The following is a 17,895-nucleotide window of genomic DNA, read 5'->3' on the forward strand; positions in this document are numbered from 1 at the left end:
GATTTAAAATGAATAAACAGCTACTACGTACAGACAAAGGTGTGTTCTCTCAAACCTGGGCGAATAAGCACAGGTAGACATTGAAACTTAAAATGTTTTCCTTAGTCTCTAGTCACCATTGTGTTCAGCAGTCACATTAGTGACTACCACACTGAACAGTTGTGTGCACAGAACATGCAGCAATGCAAAAAGCTCTCACAGAACGCAGCAATGCAAAAAGCTCTCACAGAACGCAGCAATGCAAAAAGCTCTCACAGAACGCAGCAATGCAAAAAGCTCTATTTGGGCAGCTCTCAGACCCCATGTGGCTTTTCCCCACACATTTACAGTTCTTAGAACAGTTCTGCAATGCCTTTTTATAGGATACTATACTCAACAAAGAACAGACATTTACCTAATTTAAGACACCCTTTTTATAGGACACAGCATCCTTTCCTACTTCATATATGTTCACAATATATAGGGAAACCCAAGGGTGCAACACTGCTCACCTTGGAAAGGGGCCTTCGTCCTGGCTGCAGAGTGGGCTGTGCCAGGGCCTGGGCTCTGCCCCCCACACCCCCACCCCCATGTTAGTCATAGGCAACAAAGCAGCTCAGCCTGTAGGCCCCTCCACAGGCTCCGGCATGGAAAGCTGAGAGAAACGAAGGAGCAGGTTTTCTGGATCTCACAGGACCCTGTGGGCCCGGCTGAGAACACCCTCCGGAGCTCAGGAATGATCACCCAAGAAAGGACATTTCTCCACGAGCCTGCTATTACCTTTTTCTCTTTTCACCACATAAAGACTGGCAAAGAATACCCTGTAGAGTAACCAAGACAGGAACACAAACAGCCCTCAGAAAGTTCAAATCCAACAGAGAGAGAGGCCTCATCCCTCAAGTAAAAGCTGCAAGGGACAAACTATTGACAAAATTAAGATGGAAAAGCAGCTTACCTTTACCAAGTCGCCTTGGACACGAGGCCATCCCTCGGGATAGAGGTGGAGGTACAGATTGCTCTTGCTCTTGGGGTGCATTTAGGTGCCTGGTTCCCGAGGCACATTGCCCTCAGGTGGCTCTGGCCCACGACCCCTGGAACAGAGCTGGGATTCTAGAATGTAGGCTTACTGAGCAACTTAGTAAGAAAAACAATGAGGCCTTAACTACTATCTTTACAACTCGTGTTTCAGGCCATTTAAAAACAGGTACTTGCCATCAATATTATAATGTCAATTCCCAAAGAAACCCAAACTCGGGCGTCTTTAACAGAGAAGTATTTGCTTTTCTTTACCTGCTGGAAAGAGCCCCCCTTGGCTCAGTGATTGGGGGTGCAGAAAAGGGAGACAGTCACAGAGGCATGTGGGGTGAATCTATGGTCTTTGGCTCTTCGGACAACACAAATGCGGTTGTCTATCAATCACATCTGCCCAGGCTCAGGAAGACAGAGTCACAGAGGTTGAAATGAAGGCAAAGGTAGCATGAGTGACCCGGCTATCTTTCAGCCCCCCAACGACCTGCTGCAGTGGTTTACCTTTCCCTGCTTCTGAGGCAGAGGCTCTTCGCAGGAGCCACGTGACCTTGGACGGAGGGACTTCTGGGAAGGGCTCAGCGACCACCTGGGCAGCAGCCCCTTCAGCGTGGCTCTGCCACTGCCAGGAGCTCCTCATGGCACATCCCACCCCGGACACCTTGGCTTCTGATGACCGGTCCTTGAGTGCCCAGGCCTCCATTTGTCATTCTCTGCACTCAGAGCTTAAAATGTTCATTTTCTTTTGGTGACAGTAAACTTTTTGAGAAAATGAATTTTTACATGAATGGGGCAAGTGAGTGAGTTACAGAATAGTTCAGATTTTTAAAATGCTACTCTACATTTTTGCTTCCACATCGCTATGGAGCAGGGGTCTTCAAACTACGGCCCGCGGGCCACATGTGGCCCGCAGAGGAGTCTGATCCTGCCCGCCAGGTTTTTTGGGCAGTGAGCGCAGCCAAGGTGTTAGAGTAGGAATTAGTAGTTCATATAGTCCAGCCCTCCAGCTCTCTGAGGGACAGTGATCTGGCCCCCACTTTAAAAAGTTTGAGGACCCCTGCTATGGAGCAAAGCAAAGCATACAGGTAAGGAGGCTATTGCTAGCATGATGCCTAATTAATGAGGAGTTACAGAGAGTGCATTGTCAGGTTCCTCATTCTAGTAACCAACTGGAACTCCCCATCCCCCCACCCCCCAGGCCTGAGACAGTTCTGAGCCAGGGTCCTGGTGAACCTGGGGAGAGGTTTCGCTGACTCAGAAGGAGACAAAACTGTGAGCTATTTAAGGTCCTACAGCCAAGAGAATAAAAGTTTCCCGTTACGACATTAAACTCTATTTATTTAGTATCTGAAACATGGTGTACATTTATGAATCCATATAAACATTTAGTACATCTAAAATCCACAACTGGCCAACAACCTGTGCTTTCCTTTGTGTACAGTTTGGGTTTTACAGCGGGATACTTTGGTGGTGTGGAGAGACCCAGTCCGTGAATCTATTCCCTTAGTCACTGACAGAGTGATCTGCTCCGTAAAAGGTCCGTTCCTCGCACAGAAAAGGTGTCACCCTTTGGAACTACTAAACCAGGTGCCAAGGAAACAAGAGAAAGTACAGGAAGGAGACTCCATGCAACACAGCCCGTGGCGCCACAGAGAAATGGGCCCTTTCTCTCAGACCTTTCGATGCTGATGCTGACGCAGAGCCTCCTCACCCCGCACTGCAGGGGCTCCGTCCAGCAAGAGCATGCACTCTGCGCAGGCACACTTCTTAGGGCGTCCCCGGGTCACAGCTGCAGCTCCGAGGTGCCCACCAGGCCCAGCGCGCGGGCTTCTTCTGGGGTCAGGCCACTCTTCAGGGTCCTCCGCACTGCAGTGCATGAGCGGGTCAAAGGAGTGAGAAGAGAAGGAGGGATTAGCAGCCAGGCACAGGGAGGTGGCCCAGCAGCCCTCTTCCCCAAGGCCTCCAGGCCAGGGGGTCACAGGGTTCCCAGAGGCTCGGCCCCCATCTGGCTCCTGCTGGAGAGCTCTGGCTGGCTGGCTGGGGCTGCAAGAGGCTGACCTGAAGATGGCACAGAATCCGAACTGCACGCTTTAGAGGAGGGGGGCCTTATAAGGGAAGAAGGGAGAAGAGGCCCATCCTTACGTTTCTGAGAAATAGGTGCAAACTGCGAACGGGCAGGTGGCATGTGAAAGCTCAGCCTCTGACTGGCATAAGGAACGGATCAGAGCTGAAAACGTCATCACAGAGCAAAGGAAAATGCAAGTTCCAGTGATGCCCATCAGGTAAGATCGCCCCACAAACCCATGACCTTGGACAGTGAGGTGTCAACAGACCCCAGGGCAATGGGCAGCAGTCAGGGGGAGTCTCTGTGTCTCTCCACCCATCAAAGAGCCTTTAGAGTGAATAACCAGGAATCCCCTGCAGACTGGCTGCCACGAAGCAAACTGCCAAGTTTCTCTGGGTGGACCTGGTGGATGTTCTCTGTGAAACACACAGGGTCAGGAAGGACCAAACGACCCCTTCACTGGGCGTACACCTGACCATCGAGGAACGCTCGAATTTCACGGACTTGGAATTGGCCTCTGTGTAGCCCGGCATCATGGGTTGTACCATGGCTGTGTTGATCAGTTCTGATGTCAAAACAAAGGCTGGATAAGGGTGAGTGAGAAGACAGCTGCCTTTCAAAGCCAGGCCTTTCCTTTGAAAGTTTGCCTGATTACACTTCCCTTCATTTATAAGTTGTGTTTGGTCTATCCGCTATGTAAGCTCATATAGAGTTTAAGGAATATGTCCTATGTTCAGAAGAGGCATGTTAGAGATCCGCCTTCCATCCCAAATCCTAAATACGCCAGAGTCCCCGAAATGAGTAGGGCAGGCCCTTGATCAGTCAAGCTCACCCTTATTCCTTTCCATGTTCCCTTGCCAGACCCAGGTCCCTGAATCTGCTCTGTGACCATGAGCCTGTCTCCTCTGAGGCCTCCCCACGGGCAGGGCCCACCTCCTGTGTCTGCAGGCAATACCCCACATTCCGTGTCTCCCCATGCTCCCGTGTAGACAAAGTATCTGAAAGATCCATGCCCGTTGGAACGAACAGGGGTAATATCTATGAGTAATGGTGTCTTCTCTCCCAGGGATCAGCACTTTGAACAGGAACCAACATCTAATCTATCCATTAGTCCATCAACAAATGGTTTATGGAGAACCTACTGTGTGTTTGCCCTTCACTCAGTGAATCAGCACACTTTTGGAAGGCTCTCAGACATCAAGTGTAGGTTTTTATGGAGATTCAAAGACCTGTACTGTGCCACCAAGACACCATACCATATCCCAAGCTCTGGGCCCCACGCTGCCCTTCTGCAGCTGCTCCTGCACAGCCTCTCCCCTCCCCAACGCAGCCTCTGGGGCTCCAGACTGAGCGTCTAACTCATCCAGACGAAACATTTGGCTCCAGAGCCTGGGCTGGAGGCAGACTGCGTTTAGTTGAGTAACGGAATTTGTTCTATGGGGCAGCCATAAAAATACTAGTTTGTAATAACCTTTTATGTCCTTTAAACACTCCTGCAAGTGTTTGTCAAAGAAAGATAATTTTAATGGCAGAACAGAGGATTAAATCTTTCTCATTCTTGATAAGGACTACCAGGACCTCCTCTTATCCAAGATATGGAATGCCGCCCGGAGAAGTCCACGCAGCATCTTACGTTTCATTAACTGCGGAGGCGGCATGGACACGGGCCCACGCACCAGTTCTCGGTGCCTTTGGGTAAACATGCTTGGCCGAAAGACGGCAGAGGCTCTGTGAACCGGTGGGCATTTCACCCACGATGGTGTTTAGGATGCTTCCTTCATACTCCTGGCCACACACTGGCTCTCCTCCTGTGACTGTGGTGTTTGGTTCAGGGAAATACTTGAATAAGACCCCTGGCACCGTAGAGCATGTGCACTGATGTCATGGAGATGGGCACAGGCCAGCTTGGCTCGGAGAACAGAACAAAGCCTACCCAGCGCTCAGCCGGCCCTCCTGCTCGACCAGAGGCGGTGCCTCCAGCCTCACCATCTACTCCAAGTGCTGATGTGCAAGGCCCCTGGGACCCTCCTGCACTCCCCCTCCGCGTGGCGTGTGTGTTCTCTGCTGCGGGGGAAGCCTACAGCTCTAAGGCCCCTTTGCTGGCCAGATGTGTTCCTGAAAAGTGAACCTTCCTAGAAAAGGCTGTGTCGTCTGTAGAATCCCACCTTCTGTAGGCCTTCGTGACAATTCAGATAAATCCTCTCACAATGAATATAATAAATACATAATAACCCAATAAATGTGAATATATTAGCCCCCCAAAAGACTTAAAGGATCGGAATCCTTCCTTTGTTAGAGTCAAAGTTAATTCATGTTCTGCTTGAAGGTGTGAAACGAAGGAAATCAGTTAAAGTCAGGTTTGTATCCCAATTCAAATCACATATAGAAAGGGTTCTCTGGGTGTCCGCTTATCTGTCTGTCTGCTCACCAGTTCACTCATTCATTCAGCAAACATGACTTGAGCCAAGTGCTGCGGGCAGGGAGGCAGGGGGCAGCGAGGCAGGGCTGACAGGGATCCACAGACCTGTCCAAATAAGGATTTGGCTCTCACTCTGAAAGCAAAGAAGGGGGGGCGGGGCGGCAGGGGGCGGGGGCCTGAGAGAATGAGGGGACCAGCGGAAGGGGCTGGCGGGATGTGGGACTTGTACAAGTCTCCCATCACATAGGGGATTTCTTAAGTGCTCGCTGAGGTCTGATAAGGTAATGCTGGGGCCCCCTCCACTCCCTGTTCCTGCTTCCCTCTGAAGGCTCTGGCTGGAGCTGCCCAGCCTGTCACAGGCGGCTGCCTCCCTTCCTCAGCTGCTTAACAGAGAACAGACCTCGGAAACGTTTATCCCTGTCTGCCTCGCAGCTCTTCCATACAGGGCGCCGGTCACTTCGCTGGCCCTGCAGCCGCTCTGCCCAGGCTCTGTGACAGCTCTCCTGCAGCCCTGACTGCAGTGGGATCCTGGGCTGGGACTCAGGGCGCCTCCGCCTCCACAGGCAGCACAGGGGCATCTGGGGCTCACAAAACCCACGTTCCTTTTCTCATCTCCCACCCTCCTAGGAGTGAAAACAAATGTTAATCCTGCCAAGTGCTCTCGGGTGACTGCCGAGATGAGTTGAATCCGAGAATGATGGCAACGGTGGCCACAATCTGCTCCATGAGCCAGAACATGGACTCTTCCATTTGATCCTGGTGGAAAGCCTCTGGGATGAGTACTGTTATCTCTCCAGTGAGTGAACGAACGGCAGCGACGAGGCCCTGGCCCAGGTGCACACAGTAAGTGGGAGGGAAGGATTTGAGCCAGGACGTTGGACTGGGCTCCATCCTGTTCCGGCCCCTCTGCTCCCGCAGCCCGAGGGGCATTGATGGTGGCACTGGTTCCAACACCCACAAGCCCTCGAGTCGCCCTCTAAAATGTAATGACTCTCGGCCGTAGATGGGTAGCTCTGTTGGTTAAAACATTGTCCTGATATGCCAAGATAGCAGGTTCGATCTCCGGTCAGGGCCTATACAAGGAGCAACCAATGAATGCATAAAAAGTGAAACAACAAATCTCTCTCTCTCTCTCTCTATTCAATAAATTAAAAAATCAATCAATAAAACAAAATGTGCTGAAACCGGTTTGGCTCAGTGGATAGAGCGTCGGCTTGCAGACTGAAAGGTCCCAAGTTTGATTCCGGTCAAGGGCATGTACCTTGGTTGCTGGCACATCCCCAGTAGGGGGTGTGCAAGAGGCAGCTGATTGATGTTTCTCTCTCATCAATGTTTCTAGCTTTCTATTCCTCTCTCTTCCTCTCTGTAAAAAATCAATAAAATATATTTAAAAATAAAAATAAATAAAACAAAAGGTAACAACTCCCAATCCAACACTTGGTTTTCTTGTGGGCTTGTTCTATTTATCTTCCTGTCCTGAGTCCTGTCCACCTGGGTAGGCACCCTCAGCTGTCTTAATGAAGGGGTCAGAGCAGCTTTAATGAGTCTGAATAATCAGGTGCTAACTAAACAGCAATGACGCTATTGTTAAGAAGATAAAAAGTTGGACTGAGGAAGCTTTATTTCCTTTCAACATCTTAGTTTACTACATCCCAAGAGCATTAGTGTTAAAGCCTCTGGCTTATGGCCACTGTTATCTCGCACTATAAATATAAATTTTGTATAAATATAAAATTGGATCATGGTAAGGAAGGACTATTTAAATTAAATGCAGAGAAAAATTTTAAAATGGGATTCGTGGGGGAAATTTCTGGGTATTTTCAAACACCACTTTGGAAAAGTAAAGACAACTGAACTAACTTGTGCACGGAATCCAATCTTGTGAGGCATAAATCATGTTTCCCCAAAACAGATCCAATAATTTTTCAGATTCCATCATTCTCTCTCTCCATGAATGCCTGCTTAATAGACAGCATGGACACAACCCTCACTATTCTGTAAGAGAAATAAAATAAGATTTTAGTTATGTCAAATGTGCAACATGGCCTTGGAGAGGAATGCCACAGCGTCAGGAGAGACACTGAGGGGGAAGGGTGGTGTGAGGGACCAGTCAGGGCGAGAGAGCAAATCCAAGTTCTGTGGTCCTTTCCCAACGGGCCCTGGAATCGAACTTTTGGCTCTGCCCACGGAAAACTGGGTTTGTTTTTGTAAAGGTGTCCACCATTATTATCCTAACAAACTAAGAAACGGGTCGATTACATGCAGGTCACATCGAAGTGATCACATCTATAGAGAAATACAGCTCTGAGCCCCACACTCCATGGTCACATTGCAACAGGGCCCAGGCACCCCCTTGAAGGAAAACTCAGCAGAGAAGGGGCACCTGCCTCTCTCAACCATGACACGACCCTGGGGATAAGAGATAAGGCAGACTGTGAGTCCCCGGTCCCCGCTCTGTTCTGTGATCGTCTGGGCTAGTGGTCCCATGCAGGCAGCCACCTGGGTGGAGACCCTCAAGGCGGGTCCAAGAGAAAAGCATGCTGGGGAGGAGCCCCCTCTCCACCGCAGTCACTGGGGTCCATCCTGCAGAATCATACCCATAAGGATACCTCAAGTGCTGGTCAGCTTCAGGGACCTCTAGGGCAGGTCAACATTCAGGAGGCCTAAGAAAACAAGTAGCTCTGGGACAAAACACCTGCCCCAATATTATGAAAAGAAAAACCAAAGTAGAAAAAAAAACACCAAAGAAACAAAACAACCATGAAGCTCAGAGAACATTCTCCCTCTGCCCGATGTACCGGCCGATTAGAGGGCCTTTGGACCATCCATTCCATAGGCCAGAACCCAACCACATAATTAGGAACATTTTGCTTCATGAGGCCCTGAGGGCATCAGCTGGGAAAGCAACAGAACCGAGTCATGGGAGCCTGCGAAGTGGTGAAGATGCCCTTAGTGTGTCTCTACTGGCTGCCCGTTCCAGGAATTCACAGGGCATTTGGTGTGTGTAGGCCCGGCCACCAGCGCCAACAGGAAAGTGGATATGGCATTTTCTCAGAGGATTCTTAAAAAGGCTCACAGGTCATAAATTTTTAGGTTATGGGGTGGATTCTGTTTAGTTTCCTGCTATAGCTGGACTATTACTGTCTTTGGCCAAATGGGCCACGGCCCAAATATGTTGGGTATTTATTATCCACTTGCTCACTGCCACCATTAAGCAATCAAATAAAAGACAGGGTGGAGCCCAAAAGGCGAAACTTCGTGTTGATGTTGCAAATTATTGTCTTCTGATTCCTTTAACCTCTTGTGAAAAGCTGGAGTTTATCACCCCTTTAAATGGAAATCAAAGTAACTTCCCTTGTCTTAAATGTCTGCGGCTTGCGCCATTACTAATAAGTTAAACCTGTTGCAGATAAACATTTACATACATGCAGTGCTGGAGTCACTGAAGTAACCGCATCACAGGATGAAATGTGTTTGGCTAAATAAAAAGAATATACGACTGTTTCGCATAAGATTGGAATGGAAACGATACCAAAGGATCGTGTATGATATCAACTACAAAAATAGGCAAACTATCTCTCTGGCCAGATTGAAGTGGGAAATTAATTACGACAGTGTGATTGTTCCCAGTGACATCGTGTGTCTCTGTAAGAATCTGGTTCTCTCTAGACCAGAGGGCAGGGCTGGCACTCTGCCCACACAGACGTGGATTCCTTGAGACTTCGGGGACTGGCAAGGCCACTGTGTCATGTAGTCTCTGTCTCTGAGGTTCCTGGCTCACCCCTGCCCACCTCTGTGAGGGCACACCCTGGCTTGGCATCCTTTCTCCACTCCCCGCCATGGTCCCTGACACCCTCAACACACACACTTGCTTTTCCCAGTTCCTCCCGGGTGACTGTTGTACTAAGGTGCCCCACTGTGGCCAGACCAGGAGAGACCGGGTACCACGTTTCTGCCATTGGACTACCTGTTTACTGGAGTAAGTAACAGGAGGGCAATAAAGGCAAATACTGAACACAATCTACGGAAGACCTCCAAAAGCCTTTCATGCGTTCCATTTTAAAAAGCTATTTAACAAATAGGCTTCTTACCATGAAAAAGAGCAAGAGAAAAACAGGCAAACAATATGGACAAGCCATCCACCGAAGAAGAGATGCAAACGGCACGAGAGGCAGCTCAACTTCCTAGTATGCAGGGGAAAGCCAGTTAAAACCACACAAGGATGCTCTTTCATCCCCTTCAGGCAGAGAAAAAGGGAGCTGCTGCCTTGGCTGGAGCAGCTGGAATCACCAGGCAGGTGGGGGGAGATGGATGAGCCCACGTCTTTGGAGAAGAGTTTGTCAGAGAAGATGCACATGCAACTGAGGCCCCTGTAACTCTGCTCCAGGCCTCAGACCTGAGCACTCTAGCTCACTGTGCCCGAGTCTGCTGGAGAGCTTGTTCACACAGCTGAGTCAGTCGTCTGGTTTAGTGTTCTTTACACTGGAAACAAGCGTGCCAATGGGTCACGCAGAATCATGGGGTCCAACCTATGCAGCCCAAACCCCATCACCTCTTGTGTGAACCTCAAGGGTAGCACCACGGGGGCTCCCTGAGTTGGAGTTCTAACTGAACTCCCTGTCTACTTGGAGTCACTCTCCTGTCACGTTTGGGAGTCCAGACATGGGGAGGCAACCGGCCTTCCTTCTGGTGAAAAGTCATAAATCCCTTTCCTAGTCACCACCCCTTACTCCAGGAAGCAGAGCTGGTGAAGCTGCCACTTGTGTGACCAGCAAGGGCCAAAGCTCGGGAGCTGAGCTCTCAACACACACCAGCGCCACAGCCAACACAAGTGACATCACAGAGCTGAGAGGAACCCTGCTTCCTGACGGTCCTTATGAGAGTTGGCACAGTGCCCACACAGGCAACCACACCCACCACTTGGGCAGGGGCAGGAATTGGGCTCCAACTAAAGAGAAAGCCAGTTGTTTTGATGTAGTTGAATCTTCTATTTAGTCGGAAAATAAAAAAAAAAATAACTGGTCAACCTAGGCTGACATTAAGTGTTTTAAGCATCCTAATGACCATAAAATCACTGGTTTTTACCTTGGTCATGTTCACCGGCAGCAGCGAACCCCTGGGGAAACCACCTCCAGCCCAGAAAGTGGCCCCCAATGCAGGGAGAGAGGCAGAAATATAGCCTCTGACAAAGCATCCCTGCCAGGGCTTGGCAATGGGCTGCCCTGAGCCCACCGTCGCCTGCCAGAGCCATGTCAGGGCCTCTTAATCTTCCAGGGACAGAGTACGAGTTGAGGGAGGCCTGGCCAGAAATGACAACTATCCAGGGACAGGGGTGACTGCAGCGCCCTCCACAGGCCAACGCTGACTGCCAAGTAGGAAATCTTTTGCTGACGAACAGGTGGGCCTCCTGGCACCAGTGACAATTCCCTGGGGCCCACCTCCGAGTCTGCCCTTCCCAGTCATATAGGACTAGAGGGCAGGTACCTGTGGGCGAGTCCCTCACCCCAACTCAAAGGCACTTACGAGATTTCCGGTTGGCCCGGGAGCGCTTCCTCTCCCGAGGCACCACTCGCTGACTGGGCACCTGGGTGGCAGACTTGACGATTCGGTCCATGATCTCATCGGCGGCATCATCTGTGACGTTGGGTGAGTCATCGTTTCCCATGGTCCATGAGCCAGCAGATCCTGAAGGATGAAACAGGGAATGCGATGAAGCCAGAGAGGAGGATACCAAAGAAAACCAACGCACAGCGCTGCCCCCGCAGCTGAGCTGCCCGCAGCGGGCCGGAGTGGGAAGCCCACGCTCAGCAGAGCCGAGTGCTCACAGGTCCCCATTGTGGGGCACAGGTAGGCACCCCTCCAGCCACCATCCTCCAGGCTCTGTCCTCCCTAAAACCCACACTTGGGGCACTTAAGTCACAATACCTTGCACCACAGCTGTGCTCTTGACTTTCTCTGCCCTTTAATTTCCTGTGGCTGGATGCGCATCCCTCCACCTACCAGGTCACAGGAGGGCAAACCACCCCTCCCCGCCCCAGACCCCATGCCGCACGGTGTTGTGAACATCACCGGTTTCCAGTGATGTATGTGCAGTAGCATCCATTTGTGAAGTCAGTTCTCTAACCCCAACTTCTCATTCAGTGGGATAGAAATCAATGGATTTTGAAACATAGTTTGCCTTTGAAATATCATAATAAGATTGTCCTCTACAACCAGTAAAGGTGGAATTGACGTACGTAAATCCTCTTTGGTACACTTCTCTGCTTGCTGACAAAAAATACATTTATTAATAACTCCAGGTCTGGCATGGAAACATCTGCCTATCGAAAAGCAAGAAGAAAGCCCCACAAAAACATAATTCCCAAGTCACGTTAAAGAGGTATCAATCAACTAGAGGCTCTGTGCATGAATTCGTGCATGGATGGGGGTCCGGCTGGCCCGCCCCAATCAGGGCCAATTGGGCCAGGCTGGCTCAGGGGAAGGGCCATGGGCAGTTGGCAGGCAGGCCCCACCCCCTGGTTGAACTTCCTGTTAAAGGCCTGGTGGCACTCCCGGTTGAGGGACATTTTGCATGTTAGCCTTTTATTATATAGGATGCTATTTTAATAATCCAGGATGAACTTACTGTGAAATCCCTCTATAAGATGGGAACTATGCTTCTGTAAGAAGACAGATATATATATATGAATCTGTTCAAAATTGTGAATTTCCTCTCCCTAGACTTCTTTTTGTTAACAAACACACAACTTCAAAAGCCTGCAGTCTCCGTCGCACCCACACAGTTCTGCCACTGCGTGAAAAAGCACCACCAACAATGCACAACCCCACCAAGCGTGGCTGTGTTCAGTAAGACCTTACCTACAAAACAGAGGCAGAAATATAGCCTCTGGCAAAGCATCCCCCTCAGCAGCCCTTTGCAGCCACAACCCGGGTACAGGGACCAGTACCCGGCGATGGGGACCAGACCCCCACGGGGCAGTTTCCTGGGAAGATGTGCCCGGCCCAGCCCGGAGGTACCTCGGCTCATCCGGCTGCGTGTGCGGATGCCCAGCGCCGGGGTGGCATCGTCCAGGGTCGGGGACGAGGTGTTCAGCACAGCCTTCATGTTCTCGTGCTCCGCGGCGTCCTCTGCGTAGCTCAGGCCCTGCGGTTGGCTTGCGGGTGCCGGAGAACTGCTGGAGAACTTGCCGGACTGCAAGACCAAAGCGGGGTGATGGCGTGAGCTGACATCCCCAAAGTCAACTCAAGCCCTTAACATGCTTAGTTGAGGGAAACCTTCTCTTCTGTCCCCCACTCTCCTTTGGTCTGTGTGGGTCCTGCAGACGCAGTCCTTACAGCAGTCACTGAGGTTGTGGATGAATAATGACAACACATCTGCGAACACGGAAGTTCTTGTATGGGAAAGAAAAGCTCTGGTCCAGAAGGACCGCGCCCATCCTTCCACTGTCGCAGGCATCTCGGCTCTCTCTGCAAGTTCCCTCAGTGGGTGCCTCCCGGGGGCGACGGAAATCAGCTCTGGGAAGAACTCAGAAACCAAATCCGTTTCCAACACCAAAGCCCTGATATGAGGATCCATATATTTAATGTGCTAATTAAATATATTGAGCTTTAAGTTTTTTTGTTTTTTTTTTAATTTAGTGTCAGAAAGCAGTTAAACATTTCTTACATATCATTTATGACAGTCGGATTTTAAAAGAGGGATTCAGCCACAGAATGAGACAAGATTAAGAGTTGGGAAGAAACTTTCCAGATCTAGTCCCACCTCACTTTGCTGAGAAGGAAACCGAGGCCCTCCAAGATTAAGTGACCCCGATGGGGTTGGTTTCAGTCGTGTTCAATCAGAGCACGACTCAGAAATTCATGCGGAGACTGAGTTTGGTAACGCTTACTGCTTCAAAAATATAGTTGTTTAAACAAGAATTACGTGCACAAAATATTCTCTAATTCTAGCTGGACAGCCAGGACCCAGATGTTTTACAAGAGGTATGCCAGCACATCGGGCCCCAGCACACCGTGCCCAGCATCTGGGTGAGACATAAACAGTCTGTGAGGTTGGCAGAGAGGAGCCCCATAGATCTGGGCTTCCTCTTTCCATCCAGCGGTCTCGGCCAGGGCAGCAGAGAGCCCAGGACACATCCGTGGCTGGCATATCTGTACTGCCCCTCCCTCACCTTCCAGCTCTGACTTGGACTCTGGATCTGACATCTGGACCAAGACGAGGAGCCCCTGCCCTCCCACCCCTCACACACTGATCCCACCAGACCCAGTGGATGCCAACGGAGGAAATGGGCACAAGGCAGAGCTACCCAAAGCTGCTGAGCCGCTGGTCTGGCCTGGCTCTTAGCCACTGCCCCACTTCCTCCCTGATGTTAGGGCTCTTCATGTGGCTGTTCTAGAAGCAAGTTCTCATACTTGTATTGCCAAAAGGCTCAGACAGGGTAGGAGGGAAAGTTCCCTGACCCCTCTCCTCGCAGTAGAGAGAGCTGTGCTGGCGCTGCCACTCTTGACAGGGCCTGGAGCTCAGGGACAGCTCGGAAAAGCAGTCAATCCGCCAGTCCCTGGCACACACGGCGGGACCAGGACCCATGTTAGGAGGTTAGTGATCACACAGAAACCAACCCGAAAACGTGCATGCGTGGTTTAAAGCACAGAACCGTGCTGACACTGCAGGCTGCTTAGGTTAGACTCTCCAGCACCCCTGGAGGTCAAACGTGGCATTCTACACGATTAGACAGAGTCCTACCTCCATGTCATCCTCTTCATCAGTCTACCCCAGAGGACAGGACAGGATGGAAAAGACAGAAGGGATTCTTAGAAGGCACGGAAGTCAGCAAAGATGAGATCATCTCCATGTCACATCACATTCCAAAGGAAGAAATTGGCCCCCTGAGCAGGGCGCACCCTCTTGATTTGGGAGCGGCCGGGCCCTGCCTCCATAGCCCCCCTGCCCTCCTCTGGAAACTCCTCAAGCGCTATCCTGACTACAGTCAGAAGGGATGTCAGGGTTCGGGCCAATCTCCCAAGGCTTCCCATGAGGTTGACAGCCAGCTTCCCTGGCTTCTGGCCACTGTATACCTCACTCTGTGTCCTGCTCTTCATGTGGCCACATTCTGTGGATCCCACTCCCTCAGCCCCCATCAGGGCCTCAGTAAGGGACTGGCCTCCCTCTGCCCAGCTCCACCGCTCCCCTTGCATCCCCAGTGCTGGGCCTCCCTGCCCAGGCTGCCGGTCTGCGCCTCTGAGAACCTTCCACACACAGGACAGACAACGCAGGACCAGAGGAGCTGCTGCCCACACAGAATGAGTCATATTACTGCTCCCTCAGAACCATGAGATTAGGTTCCCTTCAAAATCTCATCTCCCTGTGCCTCCTCGAGGCTGTCAAACTGACTTCCATACTTTCAATTCTCACCAGCTCTCACCAGATAAACTCCCTGAAGCCACTTCAAATAAAATCCATTTTCTAAAAATAAATTGAAGGTTGAGAGTCATACCAATCTCTTAATTTTAAACCAGCATGCTCTCAGTTGAACGTGTGCTTGTTTCCGGTGAGGTTGGAAGGCGAGGCCAGCTCATGGGACACAAAGGTGTTGAGAACTGACTACACTTCCGGGAGCTGAAATGACACAGTGCTCCCGGTACATCACCTTCCCAGCCAAGTGGCCTCGTGACAAGAGGTGACAGTTCTGCTGTGCCATCTTTTAAAAAAATCTTAGAACTTTTTGTCTAACCAGGATTTGGGGTTTCAGCAATGAGTACATGTGTGAGGTGCCAATATACAAGATCTCTAACCCTCCCAGTAACTCCAAAGTAACTAGCATTCCCTTTTCACAGAGAGGAAGCTGGAGAGAAGGCCAGGGCTGCACCAGGGTTACCCCTGCCTCCATGCGGGGGTCCTGGGGTCCTGGGCAGCCTGCGTTTTCACAGCCCAGCTGGAGTGGAAGGACAGCAGACAGGGCCGCAGTGGCCTAGGCCACCATTTTGCCTAGAGCCATGTGGCGACACAAGGATGAGGAATGACTTAGTGTCTCCCTGACCCTCCCTGGAGGACTCCTGGGCTTTAAGAAAGGAAGCCTTCTGCATGTTCAGAAACAGTGGAAGAAGAGGAGAGACCAGCACATACAGCAGATACGGGGCTGACTTTACCACCACAGGGTCTTTAGATTTAACGCAGTAAGCTCTGTGCCTGAGAAAAATAATGGTTTTTCTAAAACTGTCCCTCTTTAAGGGCTGTCGCTTCCACCCTCATAGCTCAGCATCTGCAGTAAAAGTGACTGGCGGCACAGTTTTCTCCGAACTTCGCTTCCAGCTCTAATGCTCAGGCTCTGCTTCTCCATCTGTTGCTTGGGTTTGTTTTTAGTGATGTAAGAGGTGGAGATGTTTTTATTGACCAGATCGTGACATCCCGAGGGTATAAGCTTATCTTTTACAGCAGCCACATCTTCCTCGTTGCCCCATGCTGTGCTGGGCACTCAGAGGGTGCTTGCTTACTTGAGATGTTGGGAAAACGGGAAGCTGTATACATTGCCATAGCTGACAATACTTTGGTTTACCAGCAGATGGCAACCTTCCTACACAGATGATGCCATTTTGCCCACTAAAAACAGAGACTGTGTCCAGGATAAACCCTGAAGAAGCCAGTAGTGTCCAGATATTAATGGGAATTGAAATATTTTTGAATCAAACCCTAGAAAATTGTATCCCTGCTTATAAATAGGAAAGCTGAGTGTTTACAGAGAAGGACAGAATTTAAAAATAAGTGAGATCTGTAAAAAAAAAAAAAAAAAAAAAAAAACCCTCAAGAATTTAGCAAGAAATTTTGACGTGTTTTCCTAACTATGAGCATATTGAACTTGTCTTTTTCACCCTCTAATGTGTCCCATTTCCACAAAAATTAAGCTCTCCCCTTTTACAACTTTTAAAAATAATACTTTGGAATGAAATGTGGGACACAGTTCACCCCAGTAGAGTCCGTTTGCTTCCCGAGCTGCTGTCCTCCAGGAGGTGAAAGATTTGGTGGAACCCAGACCTCAGCAGAGACGGGAGGCTCGGCTGGTGGCACCGGTGTCCAGGGGACTGTGGAAAGGGCACCATGTGCAGAAAGGGGATTTGAGCACTCTCTAGCTAAGGGTCCAGAAAATTCCAAGGAAACAGGTGGTGAGGGGATTAGTTCCCAGTTCTCCTCTGCCTTCTTTTAAAATTACTAAGATAATGTGTCCAGGTCTCCATGGAAAGGTCGGGCCCCCTCAGGAATTCGGACAGTAATTGTGTGCTCCCTGTTTCTCCTACAACGTGAACATCTTCTGGGCACAGAAGGCAGCCCCGATAAAGTATTCTTAATTGATGTTATTCCTCCCCAAAGAAATCCACCTGACTCGAGTTCAGCTGAGGCGTGCAAAGGATGATGGCTTAGTCGCTAACCCATTCCATTCCCTGATCACTGAAAGCCAAGGTGCTTTTCACCTGTAGAGGCAGATGGAATGAATTTCGCAAAGGCACATCAGAAAGAGGCACTGTCTGTCTCTGGCAGCTTCATGCGTCCCTTCCTCTTCCCTTTCCAAGCATCTCCCTTCTGAATACCCACAGCGCCCATGGCCCAGCGGGCTCAGGGATGAGGTGGGGGAGGTGGGGGAAGAGCCCAGGAATGGGAGAGACATGTGAGTGTGCAGAGACCCCCAAAGGGGATCCCTTCCCATCCTGGTCATCTCTGACTGAAGGGTCTGCCAAGAGCCCATCCAATTGCAGCTTTGAACAATCAAATCAATTATTTCTCTATTAAGATGCCTCCAATGGTGGTCTACGGGTCAGCTGATAGGTTATAAAGCATCGTTATGAGGATTAAAATCCTGAATCAAATTCCCAAGTCAGTGCATTTGTCTTCCTGCAAGTGGCATTACCTTCCATCACAGAGTTTGAAAATGGAAACAAGCATTTAATGTCATCAACACCATATAACACCCAATATGTGTTACAAGCTCCTCCTCCAGCCACACATTCTTAACTTACATGTCCTAGTTCCTCATTTGTTTATAGCAGATTTAAAAGAAAAGCAGCACAGTCCCCAAACTGTGGGCATTTTATGGTTGATTACACTCTCAAAGGAAATAAACTGATTCCTGAAACTTACATCAGTGATCATCTTCCCTCTGGTCTTATTTCTCTCCCTGTGGTTGGCCCGCTTCTGTTTTTGCTGCAAAACCCTTTCCCGGGTGGTGCGGTACTCCAGGGCAAATTCACTAATGATCCTGCAGAACTTGTTTATGTTCACTTCCCGGATCGCATACGGCGGATGCCCCATAAAGAGCAAAAAGGAATGGAACCTGCAAGGAAAAATAATAGGGCCAATGACTTCAGTTTTAAGGAACAAAAATTGATTATCTAAAAATGTTCAGTAAAAACAAAAACA

The 17,895-nt window shown here is 50.0% G+C and overlaps 1 protein-coding gene across 27 annotated transcripts in view; it reads right to left on the reverse strand.

The window, feature by feature from the left end:
* Positions 1 to 2,326: 2,326 nt before the first annotated feature.
* Positions 2,327 to 17,895, reverse strand: part of FHOD3 (formin homology 2 domain containing 3) — a 334,599-nt gene continuing 319,030 nt past the window's right edge. For 21 of the 27 annotated variants that reach the window (XM_084888812.1, XM_084888811.1, XM_084888807.1 and 18 more), the window contains 5 exons: positions 17,617 to 17,809; positions 14,233 to 14,256; positions 12,507 to 12,681; positions 11,013 to 11,174; positions 2,327 to 2,871 (listed from right to left, as the gene is read on the reverse strand). In XM_084888812.1, the coding sequence (XP_084744938.1) occupies positions 2,789 to 2,871; positions 11,013 to 11,174; positions 12,507 to 12,681; positions 14,233 to 14,256; positions 17,617 to 17,809 (637 nt within the window). In that variant the 3' untranslated portion in view covers positions 2,327 to 2,788. The remainder of the gene's footprint in view (positions 2,872 to 11,012; positions 11,175 to 12,506; positions 12,682 to 14,232; positions 14,257 to 17,616; positions 17,810 to 17,895) is intronic. The other 6 variants (XM_084888805.1, XM_084888826.1, XM_084888825.1 and 3 more) reach the window with 1 other exon arrangement.

This window comes from Pipistrellus hanaki (genome assembly GCF_964339955.1).
Source record: "Pipistrellus hanaki genome assembly, chromosome: 6".
NCBI lineage: Eukaryota > Metazoa > Chordata > Mammalia > Chiroptera > Vespertilionidae > Pipistrellus > Pipistrellus hanaki.